The sequence below is a fragment of the Myotis daubentonii genome, chromosome 8, assembly GCF_963259705.1.
Source record: "Myotis daubentonii chromosome 8, mMyoDau2.1, whole genome shotgun sequence".
Lineage (NCBI taxonomy): Eukaryota > Metazoa > Chordata > Mammalia > Chiroptera > Vespertilionidae > Myotis > Myotis daubentonii.
Genome location: NC_081847.1, coordinates 91,271,957 through 91,291,504, shown reverse-complemented (window position 1 = coordinate 91,291,504; position 19,548 = coordinate 91,271,957). Strand labels below are relative to the sequence as shown.

The 19,548-nt window shown below is 45.8% G+C and overlaps 1 protein-coding gene across 3 annotated transcripts in view; it reads right to left on the bottom strand.

Annotated features, from left to right (window-relative positions):
• Nucleotides 1-15,006, bottom strand: part of DSC3 (desmocollin 3) — a 41,177-nt gene extending 26,171 nt beyond the window's left edge. The window contains exons 1-5 of one of the 3 annotated variants that reach the window (XM_059707424.1): nt 14,687-15,006; nt 7,813-7,897; nt 5,454-5,653; nt 3,536-3,655; nt 89-244 (exon numbers count right to left, since the gene is read on the bottom strand). In XM_059707424.1, the coding sequence (XP_059563407.1) occupies nt 89-244; nt 3,536-3,655; nt 5,454-5,653; nt 7,813-7,897; nt 14,687-14,752 (627 nt within the window). In that variant the 5' untranslated portion in view covers nt 14,753-15,006. The remainder of the gene's footprint in view (nt 1-88; nt 245-3,535; nt 3,656-5,453; nt 5,654-7,812; nt 7,898-14,686) is intronic. The other 2 variants (XM_059707422.1, XM_059707423.1) reach the window with 2 other exon arrangements.
• Between the last annotated feature and the right edge of the window lie 4,542 nt (nt 15,007-19,548).

The window sequence follows — 19,548 nt, the reverse complement described above, 5'->3', positions numbered from 1 at the left end:
AAGAGAATGCAAGAAGACAGGAAAGAGTAGAGTATCAGAAGAAACAGTTTAACCGTTTAAAGTCACATATATCAATAAAACATCCTACATCAAAAACATCATATTCTTCACGATCCACTGGCCGAGTACAATACAGATTTCCAGTGTCTTTTTCTATGAAAAACAAATTTAAAGGTTCTTGGTCAACTCCACGTCCACTTATTGAATAGAAGACGGTATAGTTCTGCGCTGCATCTGATTGAACCTAAAAAGAAAAAGATAGATGTAAAAAGTTAAATTCTGTTAAAATGCTAGTGTTTTAAAAATGCAGCTTATGTGTTTATATTGTTATTTTAAAGAGACAACTTTACTAAAACAATCACTTGTCACTTCATCAACACACAAAGCAGTAAAAGCATTTGGAAAAAGATTTTTTTTTTAAACTGCTCAAATTTAATGAAAACAATGTTCAACACAAACAGAAACCAAAAAAAATCTAATTACAAGCAATAGGCATAATTTTATATTTTGTGATTTGGCAAAGATAGAAAAGAAGAGTAATACCGATAGTTGGCAAGAGTGAGGCAACCTGGGACTCTCATGTATGGTGAAGGGAATGCCAATTGGAATGTCCCTTAGGAGGGGAACTGACAAAAATGGAAAGAATGAGCTGTGAGAATAAACAGGGAAGACTTCTTGGTGGAGGGAACAGGAAGTACAACAGGACAGGGTGGGATTGTGCCTGGGTGTTCAGAGCAGCCACAAGGCCACTGTGGCTGCAGGAACTGGGGAAGGAGAAGGAGATGGAGGGGAATGCAGTAATAATGGGGCCTTTTTCTTGGAGATGAAGAGAGAATATCTGATTTATATTTTTAAAAGATAATCCTATATAATAAAGAGGTAATATGCAAATTGACCAGCACATCCTCGCACAAGATGGCCGCCCCCATGCGGTCAAAGATGGCCGTCACAAGATGGCCAGCAGGGGAGGGCAGCTGGAGGAGACCAGGCCTGCAGAGGAGGGCAGTTAGGGGTGACTGGGCTGGCAGGGGAGGGCAATTGGAGGGGACTAGGCCTGCAGGAGAGGGCAGTTGGGGGCAAGTGGTCCAGTAGGGGAGCAGTTAGGCGTCGATCAGGCTGGCAGGCAGAAGTGGTTAGGGACAATCAGGCAGGCAGGCAGGTGAGCGGTTGGGAGCCAGCAGTCCCAGATTGTGAGAGAGATGTCCGACTGCTGGTTTAGAGCCTAAACCAGCAGTCGGACATCCCCCGAGGGGTCCCAGATTGGAGAGGGTGCAGGTTGGGCTGAGGGACACCCCCCCCCTCCCCAGTGCAGGAATTTTGTGCACCGGGCCTCTAGCACTTGATAATTGTTAAAACTAGACTTGGATAGATGCAGAGGGAAGAAACAGGAAGACCATTTAGAAAGTTACTGCAATAATTCAGGGTCAAGAGATAGTTTGCTAGGCTAGCACAGTAGCAGCAGAGGTGGTGACAAGTGGTTAGATCCTGGATATAATTTGAAGATATAGCCAACAGGATTGGCCAGTGGGTTGGATGTGTGGTGCAAAGACAGAAGCTGAGGATGACAGCATCTCAGAGGGTGCTAATATCCCTTAATGTCTACTTAGTAGATGAGTGGATAAAAAAGCTGTCCTTGTCCTGGCCGACCAGTGTGGCTCAGTTGGTTGGAGCATAGTCCTGAACACCAAAAGGTGTCAAGTGTGACTCCCGGTCAGGGCACATGCCCAGGTTACGTGTTTGATTCCCCGTGGGGTGCGTATGGGAGGCAAACAACCAATGTTTCGCTTTCTCTCCTTCTCTCTTCCTTCCTCTCTTTGGGGAAAAAAAAACAAAACCCCAGTGGTACATTTACACAATAAAGTACTACTCAGCCATAAAAAAAGAAGGAAATCTTACCTTCTGCAGTGGCATAAATGGACCTGGAGAGTATTATGCTAAGTGAAATAAGCCAGTCAGAGAAAGACAAGTACCCTGTGATTTCACTCATATGTAGAATCTAATAAACTAACAAACACAACAGAAACAGACTTATGGATACAGAGAACAGACTGACAGCTAAAAAGGTGTTTGGGGGGCTGGATGAAAAGATGAAGGGATTAAGTAAATAAATAAATAAATAAATAAATACCTCATAGACACAGACAACGGTGTGTATATATAGTGGATTACCAGAGAAAAAAGGGGATGGGGAGAGGAGGGTAAAGAGGGGATAAATGGTAACAGAAGAAGACTTGACTTTGGGTAGTGAACACACAATACAATATGCAGATGATGTATTATAGAACTGTACATTTGAAACCTATTTAATTTTATTAACCAACTAAAGGCCCGGTGCACAAAATTCATGCACAGGGGACTGGGGGGGGGGGGTCTCCCTCAGCCTGGCCTGCACCCTCTCCAATCCAGGACTGTTGGCTCCTAACTGCTCACCTGCCTGCCTGCCCGATCGCCCCTAACTGTCTCTGCCTGCTGGCCTGTTTCCCTGCTCACCTGATCGCCCCTAACTGTTCCCCTCCCGGCCTGATCTCCCCTAACCGCCTCTGCCTGCTGGCCTGATGCCCTAACTGCTCCCCCGCTGACCTGATTGCCCCTAACTGCTCCCCTGCCGGCCTGATCCCCCCTAACTGAGCCCCTGCCGGCCTGATCACCCCTAACTGCCTCTGCCTGCCTGCCTGCCTGATCTCGCCACTAACTACTCCCCTGCCAGCCTGATCGTGCCCCTAACTGCTTGCTCCCCTGCCGGCCTGCTCTCCCCTAACCGCCTCTGCCTTGGCCCCCGCCATTGTGGCTTTGTCCAGGAGGACTTCGGACGTCTGGAAGACATCCGATTGATCCAGTCTAATTAGCGTATTACCCTTTTATTAGTATAGATGTCACCCATTAAATTCAATAAATTTTTTTAAAAAGAAAATAATCAAAAAATAATGGAACACAATGAAATATGCTGATGATGTATCATAGAATTGTATATTTGAAGCCTATGTAATTTTATTAAACAATGCCACTCCAATAAGTTTAATTAAAAAAATAATATTCCCCCCAAAAAATCTTTGTTAAACTGTATCAAAAGTGATGGCCAAACACAAAGCCTCCCTAAAGAAAGACATTTCTCTGTCTCCCTTGCTTTTAAGCATGGCCACATGAAAAGATCGCCTCTAACTGTTCACCTGCCTGCCTAATCACCCCTAACCGCTCTTCCTGCCTGCCTGCTCGCCCCTAACTGCTCGCCTTCCTGCCTGATCGCCCCTAACCGCCTCGGCCTCGGCCTCCGCCACAGCATCTTCATCTGGAAGGACGTCCGGAATGATGTCCGGAAGGTCATTCGGCTGTCCAGTCTAATTAGCATATTATGCTTTTATTATTATGTATTTTATTGATTTTTTTCTCACTTTACTCACTTTTATTACACTTCATGGCTTTATTAATATCTTCAATCAAACCTGGTTTTTTTTAAACATTTAAAGAGTTATTAAATTTGAATAAAACAGGCTTTTGGAATTAAAACATGCCCAGTCAGAAGGAATGCAAAACCTACCTGTTGAAGAAACAGAGGGAAAGGGCCCAAGGAATTCTCTTGCATGGAGCAGGGGATGGGCGCCCACCGCCTCTTGGCTCGCCGGAGCACCGTTTCTTTAGCGTGTCTTTTCCTCAGCACCTGCATTTAGAGAAAGAAAATTAATAAACGAAAGCATCACAACCCACTTTGTGGTAAGATAACAAACAGCCCATACACCTGACACCTCCCTGGAGGGTCAATCTCAAGAATTTCCACACAGAAGCTAAAGGCCAGATAAGAAGGACTTTTCCTTAGGAGGGTAAGAGAGAGTGTATGCAGGTGGTAAAGGTTTCATACACTAGAGAGTCTACTGGGGCACACCTTCCTAACACTGACCACTGACCACCGCTCCAGTTAGCAGAAGCATTACTGTCTCCTTAGTTCTTTTTAAATATACTTTTATTGATTTTAGAGAGGAAGAGAGAGGGATAGAGAGATAGAAACATCCATGATGAGAGAGAATCATTGATCAGCTGCCTCCTGCATGCCCCCCACGGGGGATCGAGCCCACAACCCAGGTATGTGCCCTTGGCTGGAATCAAACCTGGAACCCTTCAGTCCACAGGCTGACACTCTATCCACTGAGCCAAACCGGCTAAGGCTCCCTTAGTTCCTGTGCAGCTCTTACTTGTTCTTTCTGCTAAAACCTCATACTCTCAGGTGAACCAGAGCGAAAAAAAAAAGAATATACCTCATTGCCTGACCACTCCATCTGCCCTGCTGTAGCCATATGCGACTATCTGAGTGTAAATTAATTAGAAGTAAGTAGAATATAAAATTCCATCCTTCGGTTACACGCCACATGCCCACTGCTCGGCAGCCATTAGTGTTGGGCTGCCACGGCAGACAGTCCCATGGGATTTCCATCACTGCAAAGAGTTCCATGGGATGTTACAGTGATTTCCATCTCATTTCATGTACAGCAAAGAAGACCTTTTATTTCCTGAGAATTAATTAATTAATTTTATTAAACACTTATTAAAGTGCGAAGCCGATACTTAAACTAACTCTATCACTAACACACTTCACATCGATGAGTCGTAACCCAGTCTAAACCTTTCATCCTTTCTGTGACTACTCCATTCCTCAGGCTGTGCACTAGAACGGCAGTGAGGGATCCCCTGGGCGGGGGCCAATGCCAGGCCATGCATACTCTTTTCCTACTTATCATGCTCCAGGCTTCCATCCTATCTAACATCAGAACCACTGTGGGTGCTGGAAGCCAGCCTCATAGTCACTGAGAACCACAGCGTTTAGCATTAATGTCACATACACTACGGACTACGGATGGGTCAGGTACTACCAACACTATTAGCAAAAAGGGGGTCAATTCATGCCCTCAAACAACCGCAGGTAAATTGTTTGCACTAATAAAAAACTGAATGTTGCCTGGCCGGCGTTGCTCAGTGGCTGAGTGTCAACCTAGGAACCAGGAGGTCCCGGTTCAATTCTCAGTCAGGGCACATGCCTGGGTTGCGGGCTTGATCCCCAATGCGGGTATGCAGGAAGTAGTTGTTCAATGATTCTCATCATTGATGTTTCTATCTCTCTCCCTCTCCCTTCCTCTCTGAAATTAATAAAAATATTTTTAATAAATAACTCAAAATGTTGCAATAGAGGGTAAGCCAAATTCCCACCGGCTCACAAAAGCAACTACTTGGGCTTTAGCAGTGGGAAGAAGTCCTCAGAGAGGAGGTGTCATTTAGATTCCACAAAGCAAAATCCCGGTTTTAGCAGTGCTAAGAAAGGGGAGAGGGGAAGGGAAAGTACACACAAGGTAAGGAAAAAGGAGAGGAAAAAATCCTATGTATCCTTTGGTCCTCTTTGCGATTTAAAAACTATGTATATTTAAATGAAAAGAAAGACGTGCCTGAAAATATCAATGCACTTTCCATACCTTTTTCTGAGGCTCCAGGAGCACATTAATCTCCTTTTGTGTCTGTTTCTTCGTGTCGGAAAGCCAAATGGTGAATGATCTCCTCCCATCAGATAACACAACGGCACTGGCCGTGTAGACAGACCCGTCACGGAGAACTCTGAAGTCAGGGTCACTGGACTGGATGAGGTCCGCAGACCTGAGGCACTCGCCCAAATTCACTGCGAGTAAAAATGTCCATGTTGTAAAGTAGAAATGCATGCAAACAGAAAAAAATGTGGCAAAATGATTTCTACAGTCGTCTCCAAAACCATGAGGCAGAAATAGACCAATCACCGTGCATGTAACAAATACCTTACGCAGTCTCTTTACATGTGTATTTTTAAAAGGATAATTTTCTTTCAGCTAAAAAAACAGTCCTGATTGGATATTTGTATGAAGGAGGGGGCTTTAAGATTTCCTGTGCTTCTCGAAGGCTATGAAAGGGCTCCTATGAAAGGGGTGTGTGTACTGCAGGCATGACAAAGCTGAGCTACAGGCCCACACACACCTGAATCAATAAACAGACGCTCACTTGACTATGAGTCTTTTACGACAGTCTTCAGCCTACACAGCCAGCCAGGCAGTGTATGAGTTAGGAAAACAGTCAAGTAAGGAAAACAGTCAACTTTACCTTCGAATTCTTCCCACGGGCACTTCTCTGTGACACTCCCCTCAGCCCCCCCACCACCCCCCTCCCCCACCCCCAGAGCTCACAGTCCTCTCTGTGTTCATAGTTTTGCAAAACTCCCCACCAAAAGGCCACATGGGGTCTTCTTTCTCTGGAAATGTTGCCCTCTAATAGAGAGTAAGCAAATATAAGTATCACTTTAAGTGTTTTGATACTTATAGCAAAATATCAAATCCACCCCATTCTTCAACTGGCTGCCTTCACAGAACCACGCTGGTAAACGAGTACTCACTGAAGCGGGAACCTCGCAGAGAATCCACGCCGCCCATGCATCCTGTTCTCTCTCACCCCAGTCAGGGGGGAGCGTTCAGTCAGAAAGAAGTGCCCGTCTTCAGGAGCAATGACCTCTTTCTCTCTTCTTCGCATTTTTAGCACAGCGACAAGCTCCAGTCTTTCCCAAGAGGAACACCCCTGGCCACTCTCTACAGTAGCTCCTTTCTTTATCTCCATAGGAATAACAGTGACATCCTATATAATAAAAGCCTAATATGCCAAGTGTCTGGTCATCCGTTCAACCAATTAAAGCATAATATGCTAACGATATGCTAAGGCCGCTCAACCGCTCGCTATGATGTGCACTTACCACGAGAGGGCAGACGCTCCAACCAGTAGGTTAGTTTGCTGCTGGGGTCCGGCCCATCAGGACTGAGTGAGATGGGCCAGACATGCCCTGAGGCCCTCCCACAGCCCCTCCCCAGCTGGCCAAACTCGTGCATTTGACCGCCTAGGGGGATGTCAGAGAGCTAGTTTCTGCTGGATCCCGCAGGCCAGGCCGAGGGACCCCACTGGTGCACGAATTCATGCACTGGGCCTCTAGTTTGTTTAATAAAAGTAAATGAGGCACTATAACCAGAAATGGTGCACTTTGTTGAAAAACTATTTGGTATCTCTGGGAAGAGCAATATCTTTTTTTAAGACATCATGACATGCCTGGCTGGCATGCCTCAGTGGTTGAGCATCGACCTATGAACCAGGAGGTCACAGTTTGATTCCTGGTCAGGGTACATGCCTGGGTTGCAGGCTTGATCCTCAGTATGGGCTGTGCAGGAGGCAGCTGATCAATGCTTCTCTCATCATTGATGTTTCTATCTCTCTCTCCCTCTCCTTTCCTCTCTGAAATCAATAAAATATATTTTTAAAAAAACCTATCATGACACTTTCCTCCAATATTCCCTGTACCATGGAGAAAGTCGGCCTGGGCCGAGCTTCCCTGATGCTGGGAACGTCTGAGGCTCCCTAACTCCTCAGGATGCAAAGGGCTAAGTTCTGTGTTGAATGGAGTGGCTCCCCTTGCCATGCTCCCGGAGGCAGTCCCAGCATTGATAACCCTGCCCTGATCGCTCAGCGCCCTACCTGTCCTTCTCCAGGCTGCAGTCCTACAGCGATGCAGGGCTTTCTACATGTAAGTCTTCATGTAATTGTTAGACCCTCGAAGCCTGAATGACCACAGAAACAGGGCCTGGAACCTTAGCACTCACCTCACATTCAGTGCAGGTATAAAGAGCAGAAACATATATTTAAGTTATCTTGACTTGTCTCTAATTACAAATATGCAGGCTAATTCCACAATGCACCGATTGGGCAAGCTGCTCTTTCCAGGGTAGGTAAACCTCGTTTTTGTTCTAAAAACACCATTTTGAAATTGCTCACCTCTGCCCACCATTTTGTCTGCCTCTAGTGTAGAAGGTGTCTGAAATATCACCTTTTTGCAGGCTTCACAAGCAAAACTGAAGACCTAGAATAAAAAAAAAAAGGTTGCATGAATAAGATACAGAATAAAGAACAAGGTTCTAGTTACACAACGTAAATAAGTTCTAGAGATGTGTATAGCACAGTGCTTATAGTTAACAATGCTGTACTGTACACTTAATGTTAAAATAATAATAATGAGGGTGGGAGGAAACTTGTGAGTGTAATGGATATGTTTATGGCACAGACGGTGGCGATGATGTCACAGATTTATGCTTATCTAACTCACCAGGTTGTACTATTAAACATGTACAGCTTGGTGTATGTAAATCTTACCTCAATAAAGTATTTTTTTAAAAAACAATAAAACTACATGATCATCTCAACAAATGTAAAACAAGCACTTGACAAAATTCGACACCCATTTATGATGAACAAACTGGGAATAAAAGGGACCTTGTTCAACGGGAGAGAGGGCATCTACGGAAGACCTACAGCTACCATCACACTCCACGGAGGGCTGCTTCCCTCTAACCTGAGGGGGAATCTGCCGCCTGCTCTCCCCGTTCCATTCAGCACCGCCTGGAGCTCTGCCAGCCAGGGAATCACAGAAAAAACAAACTAAAGGCATCCAGATTGGAAAAGAAGTAAACTCATCTCTATCTGCAGATGATATGACCTTATACATAGGAAATCCTAAGAAGTCCACCCAAAAACAATATTAATAATAAATGAATTGAGCAAGTTTGCAGAACATAGACCAAAATACACGAGTCAATGGCATTCCTGTACGCTAGCAATAAAAAATATCTGAAACCACAAGCAAACAATGCCCTTCAAAACAGATATGTCATCTTCATACATCAGAAGACATAGTCCCAAATTACATGTATAGATGCAATACAATCTCCATCAAAATCCCAAATAGCTTTATTTTATTAATTAATTAATTTATTTATTGGAACAATTCAACATTAATTCTTGAGGAAATGCAAGGGACCCAAAGACCAAAACAAACATGGTATTAGTTATGGTGGCCTCAATCCCTGTCATCTGGTTAGTTTTCTTCAGCTTTCTACTCTTCCATAATTTTTTCATGATCAGCTGATCAAAATCCTTTTAGATTTTTTTATACAGAAAACTTGCTTATTTTTATTAGCTCTAGTAGTTTGTCAAGATAGTGTTGGGTCTCCCATGAAGCTAATCCTACAGCAGGTAAAATAGCAATTAGATTTTTATCTTAATGTGTGCTTGTGAGTACCTCCAGCAGATTGCTGAAGAAAGACAGTTATAGTGGCCAACCTGGGTTTGTTTCTAACTTTAAAGAGAATGTTTTCAGCATTTCACCATTCATTTTGAGTATGTCTCTTTTCCTTTCATTCACACATTCATTCATTTTAAGTAGGCTTCATTATATTAAGAAGGGTTATTCCCTTATATCCCTAGCTTGCTCAGAATTTTTATAACGATAAAGATAGCTATCCACTTATTTTGAAAGGAACATATGTTCTTCTCTCTCTGGATATATTACTATGTTAAAATCCAATAGTAAATTTTCTAATGTGAAACCATCTTTGCACTCCTGTGATAAACCTTATAGGGCATGGTAATCTTCCTGCTATTTATTTTAGTATTTTAAGTATATGTCCATAAATAAGATCAAGCTACTACTTTTCAACTTCATACAATCCTCATAAAATGAGGTAATTTTTTTCTGTTCTCTGAAATAACTTACATAAGGTACAAATTACCTGTTCCATGTAACTATGGAAGAATTCACCTGTCACAGGCCTGAGCCTGATGGATGTGAGTAAAGGCGTGTGTTTGGCTCCTAATCCAATGCCTTTACTGGTTCTAAGTCTATTTAGATTTTGTATACCCCCTTGAGTCAATTTTGGCAATTTGGATTTTGTAAGAAATTGCCCAACTCTGTTTTCAAATTAATTGAAATAATCTATTAATATTAGTATCTATTTTTTAAAACATTTCTCCTCTTGATAAGTACGCTTCCTTCTTATTCTTAAAATTGTTGGATTTGTGCCTCCCTATTTTTTACTTGCTCAATCATAGCAAGGTTTATATTTTCATAGAACTTTTGGCTTTGTTCATTCCCTCTATTGCTTGTTTATTTTTTCAATGTTCTTTCTAAACCATAAATACAGAAGACTCCATATACCATAAATAGGTATTTTTTTAAATAATAAAATGAAAACTAGAACATTCACCTTCATTGTTATGAAATAAAACATTACTGTTATATTCAAGGCCTCTTTCCAATTGCATTTTCTCTCCTCCCCAAGAAGATACAGGTGTATTTTGCCAATTTTGGGCTTTTAAATGTATGCAGCCATGCTTGCTGTGGACACTGGGTTTCTTTGCTCAAACTATGTTTGTGAAATTTACGCATGCTGAGTATACAGCAGTAGTTCATTTTCATTGCTGTATAGTACCTCATTAGAAAGAATATGCAATTAATTCATTAATATCATTTTTAGAGGGGTGAAATTCATATATAGACTTCAGTTATTTCTTGCTTCTTGAAAGTAAAAGTGATTTGATACTATATGTGTGGGGATTGGATATGTTGTTGAAAATAAAGTAAAAAAATGTTAAGGCATAATCAGATTAGCAATGGTGAAGTACTGACCTTTAAAGATATTTTTAAAGTAACTTTTATATAAAAGAATGCCCAATAAAAACTGCAATGTTCAAAAGGGCTTTTTTACAAATTGGTCAATTATGGATTGGCTATTGGAGTTACAAAATCTCTCTTTTCATGAGAACCCTTCAGGACAACTTTAAATATCTGATTTATATAACCTAGAGTGGCAAACAACTTTAAATCAAAATATAACAATTTAAATTTTAAAAAATGATAATATAAAGTATTATCTACTTTAGTCTGGGGAAATAAATTGCCTTGGTTCATATTACAGTACTGCCCAATTTTATGAATCATATGATACAAAGCTTATCATACAAATCATTAAATACTGATAGAAAAATCTTATGCCAAAAGGAGAGTGAAGACTAAAGATGCTACTTGAGATCGCTTCACTGTTGCATGCTGTTCAGTTTTACAGTGAATCTACAAGGTGGGCTCCTAAAAGAACACCCTTTTCATGAAGGAAAAAGAAGCTTAAGGAACTGAAATTGACGGGATGTCTTAAAAATAAAGACATTGTCTTGACTGAGCATAATAGTTAGGAATTTTAAATACATAATTTTTTCTGTGTACCCCGCCTTCTGCAAAGTGGAAATATCGTCTTTCAAATTCTTAACATCTCAAAGGTAAGCTGTAAGATTTACCTGAGTATTCTCAGGGCTGAGAGGATCCTACTAAATTTCCTTCGAACAAACTCTGGGTAAGATGGGATTCCAGTTTCATGAAAAGGATGATTAACCACAAGTCAGGTGCCATATATGGAATACCCAGTGCCAAGGGAATGACAACAGAGCCCAAAAATGTGCATGGGCTTAGAGGCATGAGTGATTCAGAAGGTGATTCAGGATTGGGCTGTATTTCAGTGTGAACAGCAACCATCTCCTTTTGAAAAGGTAGCGGATAATGCGCTGATCTAAATACATCTATCTAAATATATACTAAAACTTTGACTTCCTTATGATCATGGCTTTAACATAAACTAGCTCTCATTTACTTCCTTTATTTGCCTTAAGCTTTTTTCACTAAGGCAAAAAAATAACAGGAAATATTATACCCATTTTTATTTTAAAAAGATGACTATGTTCATTGTTATCAAGAACAACAAAAAAAAGTCTTTCTGCTAAAGGAGTCAGATTACATATTCTCTTTAATTAAGGCTATAAAATCTGAAAAGGTAGAATGCCAATTTGTCAACATAGGTTTCGGGCAGAATTCATATAGTCCCGGGGAAAGGATGGTATGCTATAAATTACAGGGGTCCTCAAACTTTTTAAACAGGGGGCCAGTTCACTGTCCCTCAGACAGGTAGAGTGCCGGACTATAGTTTAAAAAAAAAAAAAACTATGAACAAATTCCTATGCACACTGCACAGATCTTATTTTGAAGTAAAAAAACAAAACGGGAACAAATATAATATTTGTATTTGCATGTGGCCTGCGGGCCGTAGTTTGAGGACCCCTGCTATAAAACAACACTTTTAATTCCTTTTGAATTAGAGCCATTTTAGCAAAAAGGTAGGTTAACTGTGTCCAATTACATACTACTTCTAATATATAATAGGTAACAATGCAATTCCCAAGGCAGGTTTTATATGGTGGACAAGACTGAGCACATATTTAAAAGAATCTTAGTATTTGTAACGGGGAGACATCTCAGCAACTGAACTGGTGCGAATCAGTTTTCACCATCCCTAACGATTTCTGTTCCGCTAGGAATCTCCCCCCTTTCCTTTTTTCTTCTTTGCTTTGAGTGTGGAGCACAGGGGGGTCATGGGGAACTGTCGCAGGTGACAGAGGTGAAAGGGTGCAGACATGGGAGAAAAGTGCACCTGGAAAGACTCCTCCACCCAGGACACAGATGGGGGGGGGGGGGCGCTGAGGTGGAGTCTCAGGGCTGTGCTGGAGATTCGCTTTGAAGAGCTCACTTCAAACATGGGACTGTTTTGCGAGCCCCATTAAGGAATCTATAAAATGAAAACTGTGCTTCTCAAGGGTGATGACCACACATCAGGCTGAAAAGTGGGTGGCCGGATGAGTCAAAGGGAAACAGACATGGTGTGGTCAGAGGGGGTCTTAATTTACCCCACTGGACAGAGATGGGAGGTGTGTCTAAACTGGGGGTTTCACGCGAGAGTGTTCCGTATGCGCGCCCCACGATTACCATTGCAAAATCTCCAGCGATCCCGTTTCATCTAACCTTTAGGAAATTATTTCCAAAGCCACCCTAGCTGAGTGTCCTATCCGGGAGCTGATCCTATCTCTGGGTTTGCAGGCATCTTCTTGCCTGGCCGCACCCACTACCCCCCACCCTGCACTGGGCAGCGCCGGCCCCGCGCCCTGCCCTCCAGCCTCCAGCGAAGAGCAGGAATCTTGGGAACAGAAACCTCCTGCGCTGCTGCGCCCCATTCTCCAGCCCCCCATCTCCGAGCAAACACAAAACCCCGCATTCCTGCTCTGACACACAAAAGCTGGAAACGCCATCAAGTCTATCCCAAAGGAACGCACCCTGAGAGCCGTTTCCACGGTAAAGAGCCAGGGACCTCCCAGACGTGTGTTGGGACAGGGCCGGCAGGGCGATGCGCTCGTTGGCATGATTCTTCGCCAACAAATGCACCTTCAGCGGTTCTCAACCTTCTGGCCCTTTAAACACACTTCCTCATGCTGTGACCCAACCATAACATTATTTCCGTGGCTACTTCATCACTGTCATGTTGCTGCTGTGATGAATCGTCATGTAAATATCTGAGATGCAGGATGGTCTTAGGCGACCCCTGTGGAAGGGTCGTTCGACCGCCGAAGGGGTCGCGACCCACAGGTTGAGAACCGCTGCTAGGGCATAGCTACTGACCCCAGATTCACAGCTGGGTCCTTCCAGGCGCGGGCAGAGCTGGGACCCTTCTCCCTGCTGGGTGGCAACAGGCCCTGCAGCCGAAGTCCAGCTGCTCCGGAGCCAGGCATGCTCCCCCTGCGGGGCCCCATCCCACCCTCGGGGCCTGGAAGCCTCGGGTGGATCGACAGCTCCCTTTCCCAGCAGGTCCCCGTGCACCCCGTCTCCCCTGGAGCTCCCTATGTTTTGCCGGATGTCTCCCCAATCCTCCCACTGTCGCACCTTCCTCTCCAGGCGGACCTCGTCCTGGGTCGCGGGGTTCCCGGGCCCAGGACAAGGAGGCCCCGGGCTGGGTGTGGACAGTCCTCGCGGGGGCCAACGTGACACCCAGCCTACCCCAGTCCCACCACCACCACCCTGACCCTCTCCCCTGGGCGCCATCCCAACTCCTCCGCCCACCACCGGCCCGACCCCCCGCCTGGCGCCCGGCACCCTCCGCCCGCACCCCCATGGGTGGCTCTCGCGGGGCGGGGGGCAGTCTCAGTGAATAACTTTGGGGAGACGAACCCTGCCCGCCATTTAGCAGAGGAAACTCCACGCCCGGACCAAGAAGCGTCGCTCCAGCGCCCCTCGCACTAACGCCCACTCCGGGTGGCCCCGCGGTAGGGGCAGCCCCGGACCCGTCCCAGCTCTAAAACACCTGATCAAATTCTCCCCACTCCCTCCACCCAGACGCCCCCCACCTCCTGGCCGGCCAGCCCCAGGCCCAGGGAGGCCTTCGAACCTCAGCCCCTGCCCCGCTACAGGGCATGCGTCGGGGCGCAGGGAAGCCAGCGGAGCTGCGACCCATCCACTCATCCATCCATCCACCCACCCACCCATCCACCCATCGTCCGTCCGTCCGTCCATCCACCCATCCACTCACCCATCCATCCATCCATCCATCCATCCACCCACCCACCCACCCATCCACCCATCCACCCACCCATCCATCCATCCCACCCACCCACACATCCATCCATCCATCCACCCACCCATCCACCCACCCACTCACCCATCCACCCATCCACCCATCGTCCGTCCATCCACCCATCCATCCATCCATCCACCCATCGGGTTCCAAACAAAAAGTTCAGTCCGCCTTCCCTTCCAGAGCTGCATTTCTATCCTCCGCCTCGGGCCCAGGTCAGGGCTCGCCCTCCCCTCCGAGGACGGAGCTAAACAGCGCCCAGCAGCTCACCATCCTTCGGGTGCTGCGCCCCCTACCCTCCTCGGCAGACACCAGCGCGGACCCACCCCCTTCCCCTCCGGGCTCCCTCGCCGCCCGCCCGGGCCCCCACTCACCGCGAGGGCCAGCAGCAGCCTGCAGGGCGCCCCGCGCAGGGAGCTCGGGGGGCCGGCGGCTGCCATCGGGCGGGAGCGCGGGGTGCGGCGGCGGCGGCGGCAGGTGTGCGGTCGTCCGGCCTCTCGGCGGGTCTGCCTGGGAGCGAGTGCGCCGCGGAGATGGGACTGGCCCGGAGACGGAGACGCCGCGCCGCCCCGCTCGTTATTTCTCAAGTTTGATCCCCGCCGGGAGGTGCCCGAGCCTGCCCTGCGCTTCCCGGCGGCCGCGCCAAGCTGGCTCCCGGGAGAGCGGTCCCACGAGCGGGTCCCGGCCCGCGCGCCCACGCCCTCGTGCCCCGCGGCGCAGCCGGCGCCCCGCCTCCCCTGGGCGGGCGGGTCCTCCCCGCCGACGCCCGGCTCGTCCCACTGCGGAGCCCAACCCGGCGGGTCCCTCTCCCCACCCCCCCACCCCCCACCCGCAGGGCGCTCCTGGGCGCGGGGAGCGCGGCCCGCCCTGGACTCCTGGGGAAGTTCTGGGCTTGCCTGCCGGCTCAGGACACACGCTGTTCCTCCCCAATCGGACGCCCTGATAGCGGGAGGAACATGATCCCCAGCGGCAGGAAGAAGCTGGCGTTGGCTATGCCGGGAATTAATCCCAAGTGAAGGAAATTCTGCCCTCTGACCATTCCAAGCACCCAGCACATGCGTGATTACATAGGGCCCGGCCTGTGGCCCTAGGAACCTTCTAAGAAAGAAGGTGTTTTCCTCATATATATGTGAATGAGTGATTTAGTAATTACACGGGGATTGTACTAAGAAGCAATTTTTCAGTTTATGGTAAAAGGAAACTACCACATAAAACCCTTCACTCTAAAGGAGACTTATATATTTAATATCATTTGTCAACAAAAAATGTGTTAAACATAAAAAGCATTTCTGTGAGTAAAAGTATTGCAACCTGAGAGAAGCCGATTAAGATAACAACTCAAACCACGCGCTGGAAAGAACAGGGGAAGGCAGGGTTTATAGAGCAGAAACCACAAAATGTAATTTCATGCAAATGGCCGATGGCTGGCTTGGGTAGCAGGGGTTGGTTAGTTTCAGCATGCAGAACCAGGGGAGTGAAAACTACAAGCAGGTCAGGTCCATGTGTGTTCCAGGGTTTTTATGGCTCAGCCCCGAGCCAAGGTTAGCAACAGGTTTAGCAACTTAATTGAGAACTGAGGCACAGGATGTGCAGAGGCCCTGTTTTGTTAAAAGCCTCCGGACTTTCTTAGCAACCTTATTCCATTTTCCCACCATCGCATCCAACAAACGTGCCCGGGCCCCTGATCAAACAGGCGTAAGGGGCTGGTGGAAAGGAAATGTGCAAAACCCACTTCGGGCCCCTCACAGCTCCAAGCCTGAGAGGGAACCAAGACCACCTCATGGCCCCGTTCCGTAAACTTTTCAGTGGCGAGGGGACTCCCAACCCTAGTCCTTTGTCTCCCTCGGTTGAATTTCGTGTCCTCTCAGCCCCCACCTGCAAGAGTCAGAAGGAACTCCTTCTAGGATGTGTGGCTGCCCCTCAAAGTCCAAGTGCAAGTTCCCAGGTCAGAACCCTCGGGTGGTCCAGATAAACCCGGGCAGGTGCTACGCCTTCGTTCATCCCAGCCTCGCCACCTCAGTAGGCTCATTGCTGAAGTGTTGGAATTCCCTGAAGCTCACAGGCCTCAGCTCTCAGGACTCAGACGTGGTCAGCCTTTCCAGCCCATCTCTCAAATGCTCAAGGCCTCCCTCCATCAAGAGATTCCATCTCCCCTCTGGAGGCCTCTGCATAGAAGAGCACTTCCGCTCTCAGGAACAGCTTTTAGAATTTCTCTCCACTCCAACCATTGCACCTCCCATCCTCCAAACCTTCACCTTCACCCAGAACCTCCGGGAATGCCTCTCAGAGTTTCCTCTGGCCCAGCCAGCCTTTAGGAGCACAAGTGGATTGTGGCTTTCCGAGAACATAGGTGATAGTTTCCGGGAACTAAATTGTGTCCCCTTAAATTCATACGTGGAAGCCCTAACCCCCAATATAACTGTATTTGGAGACAGGGCCTATAATGCAGTCATTAAGTTTAAGAAAGATCATAATGGTGGGGCCATGATCTGATGGGATTAGTGTCCTTATGAGATGACACACCAGAGAACGGAAAGCCAACCTCCTCTTTCTCTTTCTTTATCTCCCTCTCTCTCTCCCCCATCTCTCCTTCCTACCTTCCCACCCTCCCTCTCAGGTGTGGACACAAAGGGAAGGCAGAGAGGTCTCATCAAAAATCAAATCAGTCTGCACCTAGATTTTGGACCTTCAGCCTTCTGAACTCTGAGAAATAATGCTCAGGTAAGAGCCAGCAGAGGAAAAGGGCAGGTGTGTTCCAGGCAACAGCATCAGCAAAGCTGTGGAGAGTCTGGTGAGGACTTTCCATGCCCTGGAAACAAGAGAGTGTCTTCAGAGCCAGCTCCTGTGGCTAGGAATTGGGTTAGAAAGAAGCTGCAGACAAACCAGGCTGAGGAGTGAAATTTCATCCTGGAAGGGATGAAGAATCATCCACTCCAGCTATAAAAAGGGTTCTAACGGGAACCAGCCCTAAGGACCCTCAGGTTCTTTTGCCTGCCACCACGAAGCCAAACACAGGACACGGGTGCTGATAGAAGGAAAGCGATTTATTCAGGTGCCGACTCCCTGAGAAGATGACAGGCTCATGGCTTAACAGCCATCTTAATATCTCAGGGTAGGCAAAGGGCTTTTATAGGGGGATCATGGAAGGAGAACTAACAATGGTTTCAGTGCTCTTTTCCATGTGCGTCAGCATCGGCATTTGTTTTTTGTTTTGTTTTTTCTCTCTCAGTGGGTTTTATTTCTGGGGACACGTTGCAGGCCTGGCCAGCCATTAGCACCTGCTACACCTCTGTGGTCGAGGCCAATGAGAAGGGAAACTGGTACTGCTGCAGCCTGTAACATGCTCATTTATGAAACTATTAATATTTTAGACTAAAAGTTGTGTTAGTTTATTCTTATTTTTAATTCTTGGTTAGCTAATTAAATGTGAGGGTTTTTGATACCCTGTACATTCCTACATACCTGTTACATAACTACAGTAAGAGAGTGATCACGTTGGGTGAGGTAATGAACGCAGTTTCATTAATGATCATGTTTATGCGTTGACACTGCTTTCCCTTAATATTGAAGAAATAAAATACTTCAAAATGTTTCTCTTCATTCTAAGTAGTCCTAGTTTTCAGTAATTTTAATGTTATCTATAGAGTGAGCCTGACCTGATTATTTTTGTCTTCCCAGTGACTAAAACTCTAAGATAGCTATCAGCTCCTTGTTTCATCTGTGCTGTGTAATTAAGAAGATTGTTAAGCTCATTAACTCCATGTTAAACCTATTGACTATACCCTAAGCCAGCGGTTCTCAACCTGTGGGTCGAGATCCCTTTGGCAGTCAAACGACTCTTTCACAGGGGTCGCCTAAGACCATCCTGCATATCAGATATTTACATGACGATTCATCACAGTAGCAACATTACAGTTATGAAGTAGCAACGAAAATAATTTTATGGTTGGGTCACAACATGAGGAACTGTATTTAAAGGGCAGAAGGTTGAGAACCACTGCTAAGCTTTCATTTTTTTGCTGCTACAAAATAAAAGCTATCAAAAATATACTCCAGAAGTAATGTAATAAAGAACATTTGGAATACTTTTATTTGTATTGCAAAATTCTAGATGCAGTATAAATAATAAATAATAACTGGATATAGTATTAGTAATTATCTTAAAATTGCCTGTGTATTTGCCCATCATGAGAATATTAGTCTAAGTCAGTGGTTCTCAACCTTCTGGCCCTTTAAATACAGTTCCTCATGTTGTGACCCAACCATAAAATTATTTTCGTTGCTACTTCATAACTGTAATGTTGCTACTGTTAAGAATTGTCATGTAAATATCTGATATGCAGGATGGTCTTAGGCGACCTCTGTGAAAGAGTCGTTTGACCGCCAAAGGGGTCGCGACCCACAGGTTGAAAACCACTGGTCTAAGTCTTAGTAAAAAGCAGGGCATTTTTTATAATCTAGAGAAGAATTTTTACAGGCAGTTAAGTTTCTTCTTCCTCCTTCTCTGGCTGGTTCCCCAGTTCTCACCTGGGATTAATTGATGTTTCTAATATGACTTGGAGATAAATTTAAATTGCTTTTCTTTTTTTCATGTAAATGTTAAATGAGTGTTTGCAAATGTATTTAAAACAGGAGCTTCAGCCCAGCCACTGGGCCGGTGTGGCATGGCTCAGTGGTTGGCATGGACCTATAAACCAGGAGGTCACAGTTCGATTCCTGGTCAGGGCAAATGCCCAGGTTGTGGGCTCAATCCCTGGTGTGGGGCGTGCAGGAGGCAGCTCATTTATGATTCTCTCTCATTATTGATGTTTCTAGCTCTCTCTCCCTCTCCCTTCCTCGCTGGAATCATTTAAAAAGTATTAAAAAACAAACAAACATGAGCTTCAGTTTGAATATAATTAAAACTGGAATTAATTTTAAGTCATTATGAGCCATCATACAGCATAAAAGTTTTTCTGAAATGTCTTTAATACCCTAACCCCCCAATGCAGTCATTTGAAATCATTACCTAAAATATAGAAGAAAAACCTTATTTTCCCTGTTATTTTCTTAGTTTGAGGCAAAAGAGCAGCAATAATAAAGGACCAAAAATGGGAAGTGATTTTATGCGAAACTACAAAACTTCAGTAATGCAGGTGAGTTGTACAGTTTTCAGCAGAAGGCGATCAGGATCCGTAAGAAGAGTTCTCCGTGCCTGGGAGGCAGCTGGGCCAAGGGCCTCAGGAGGCGGGCTGAC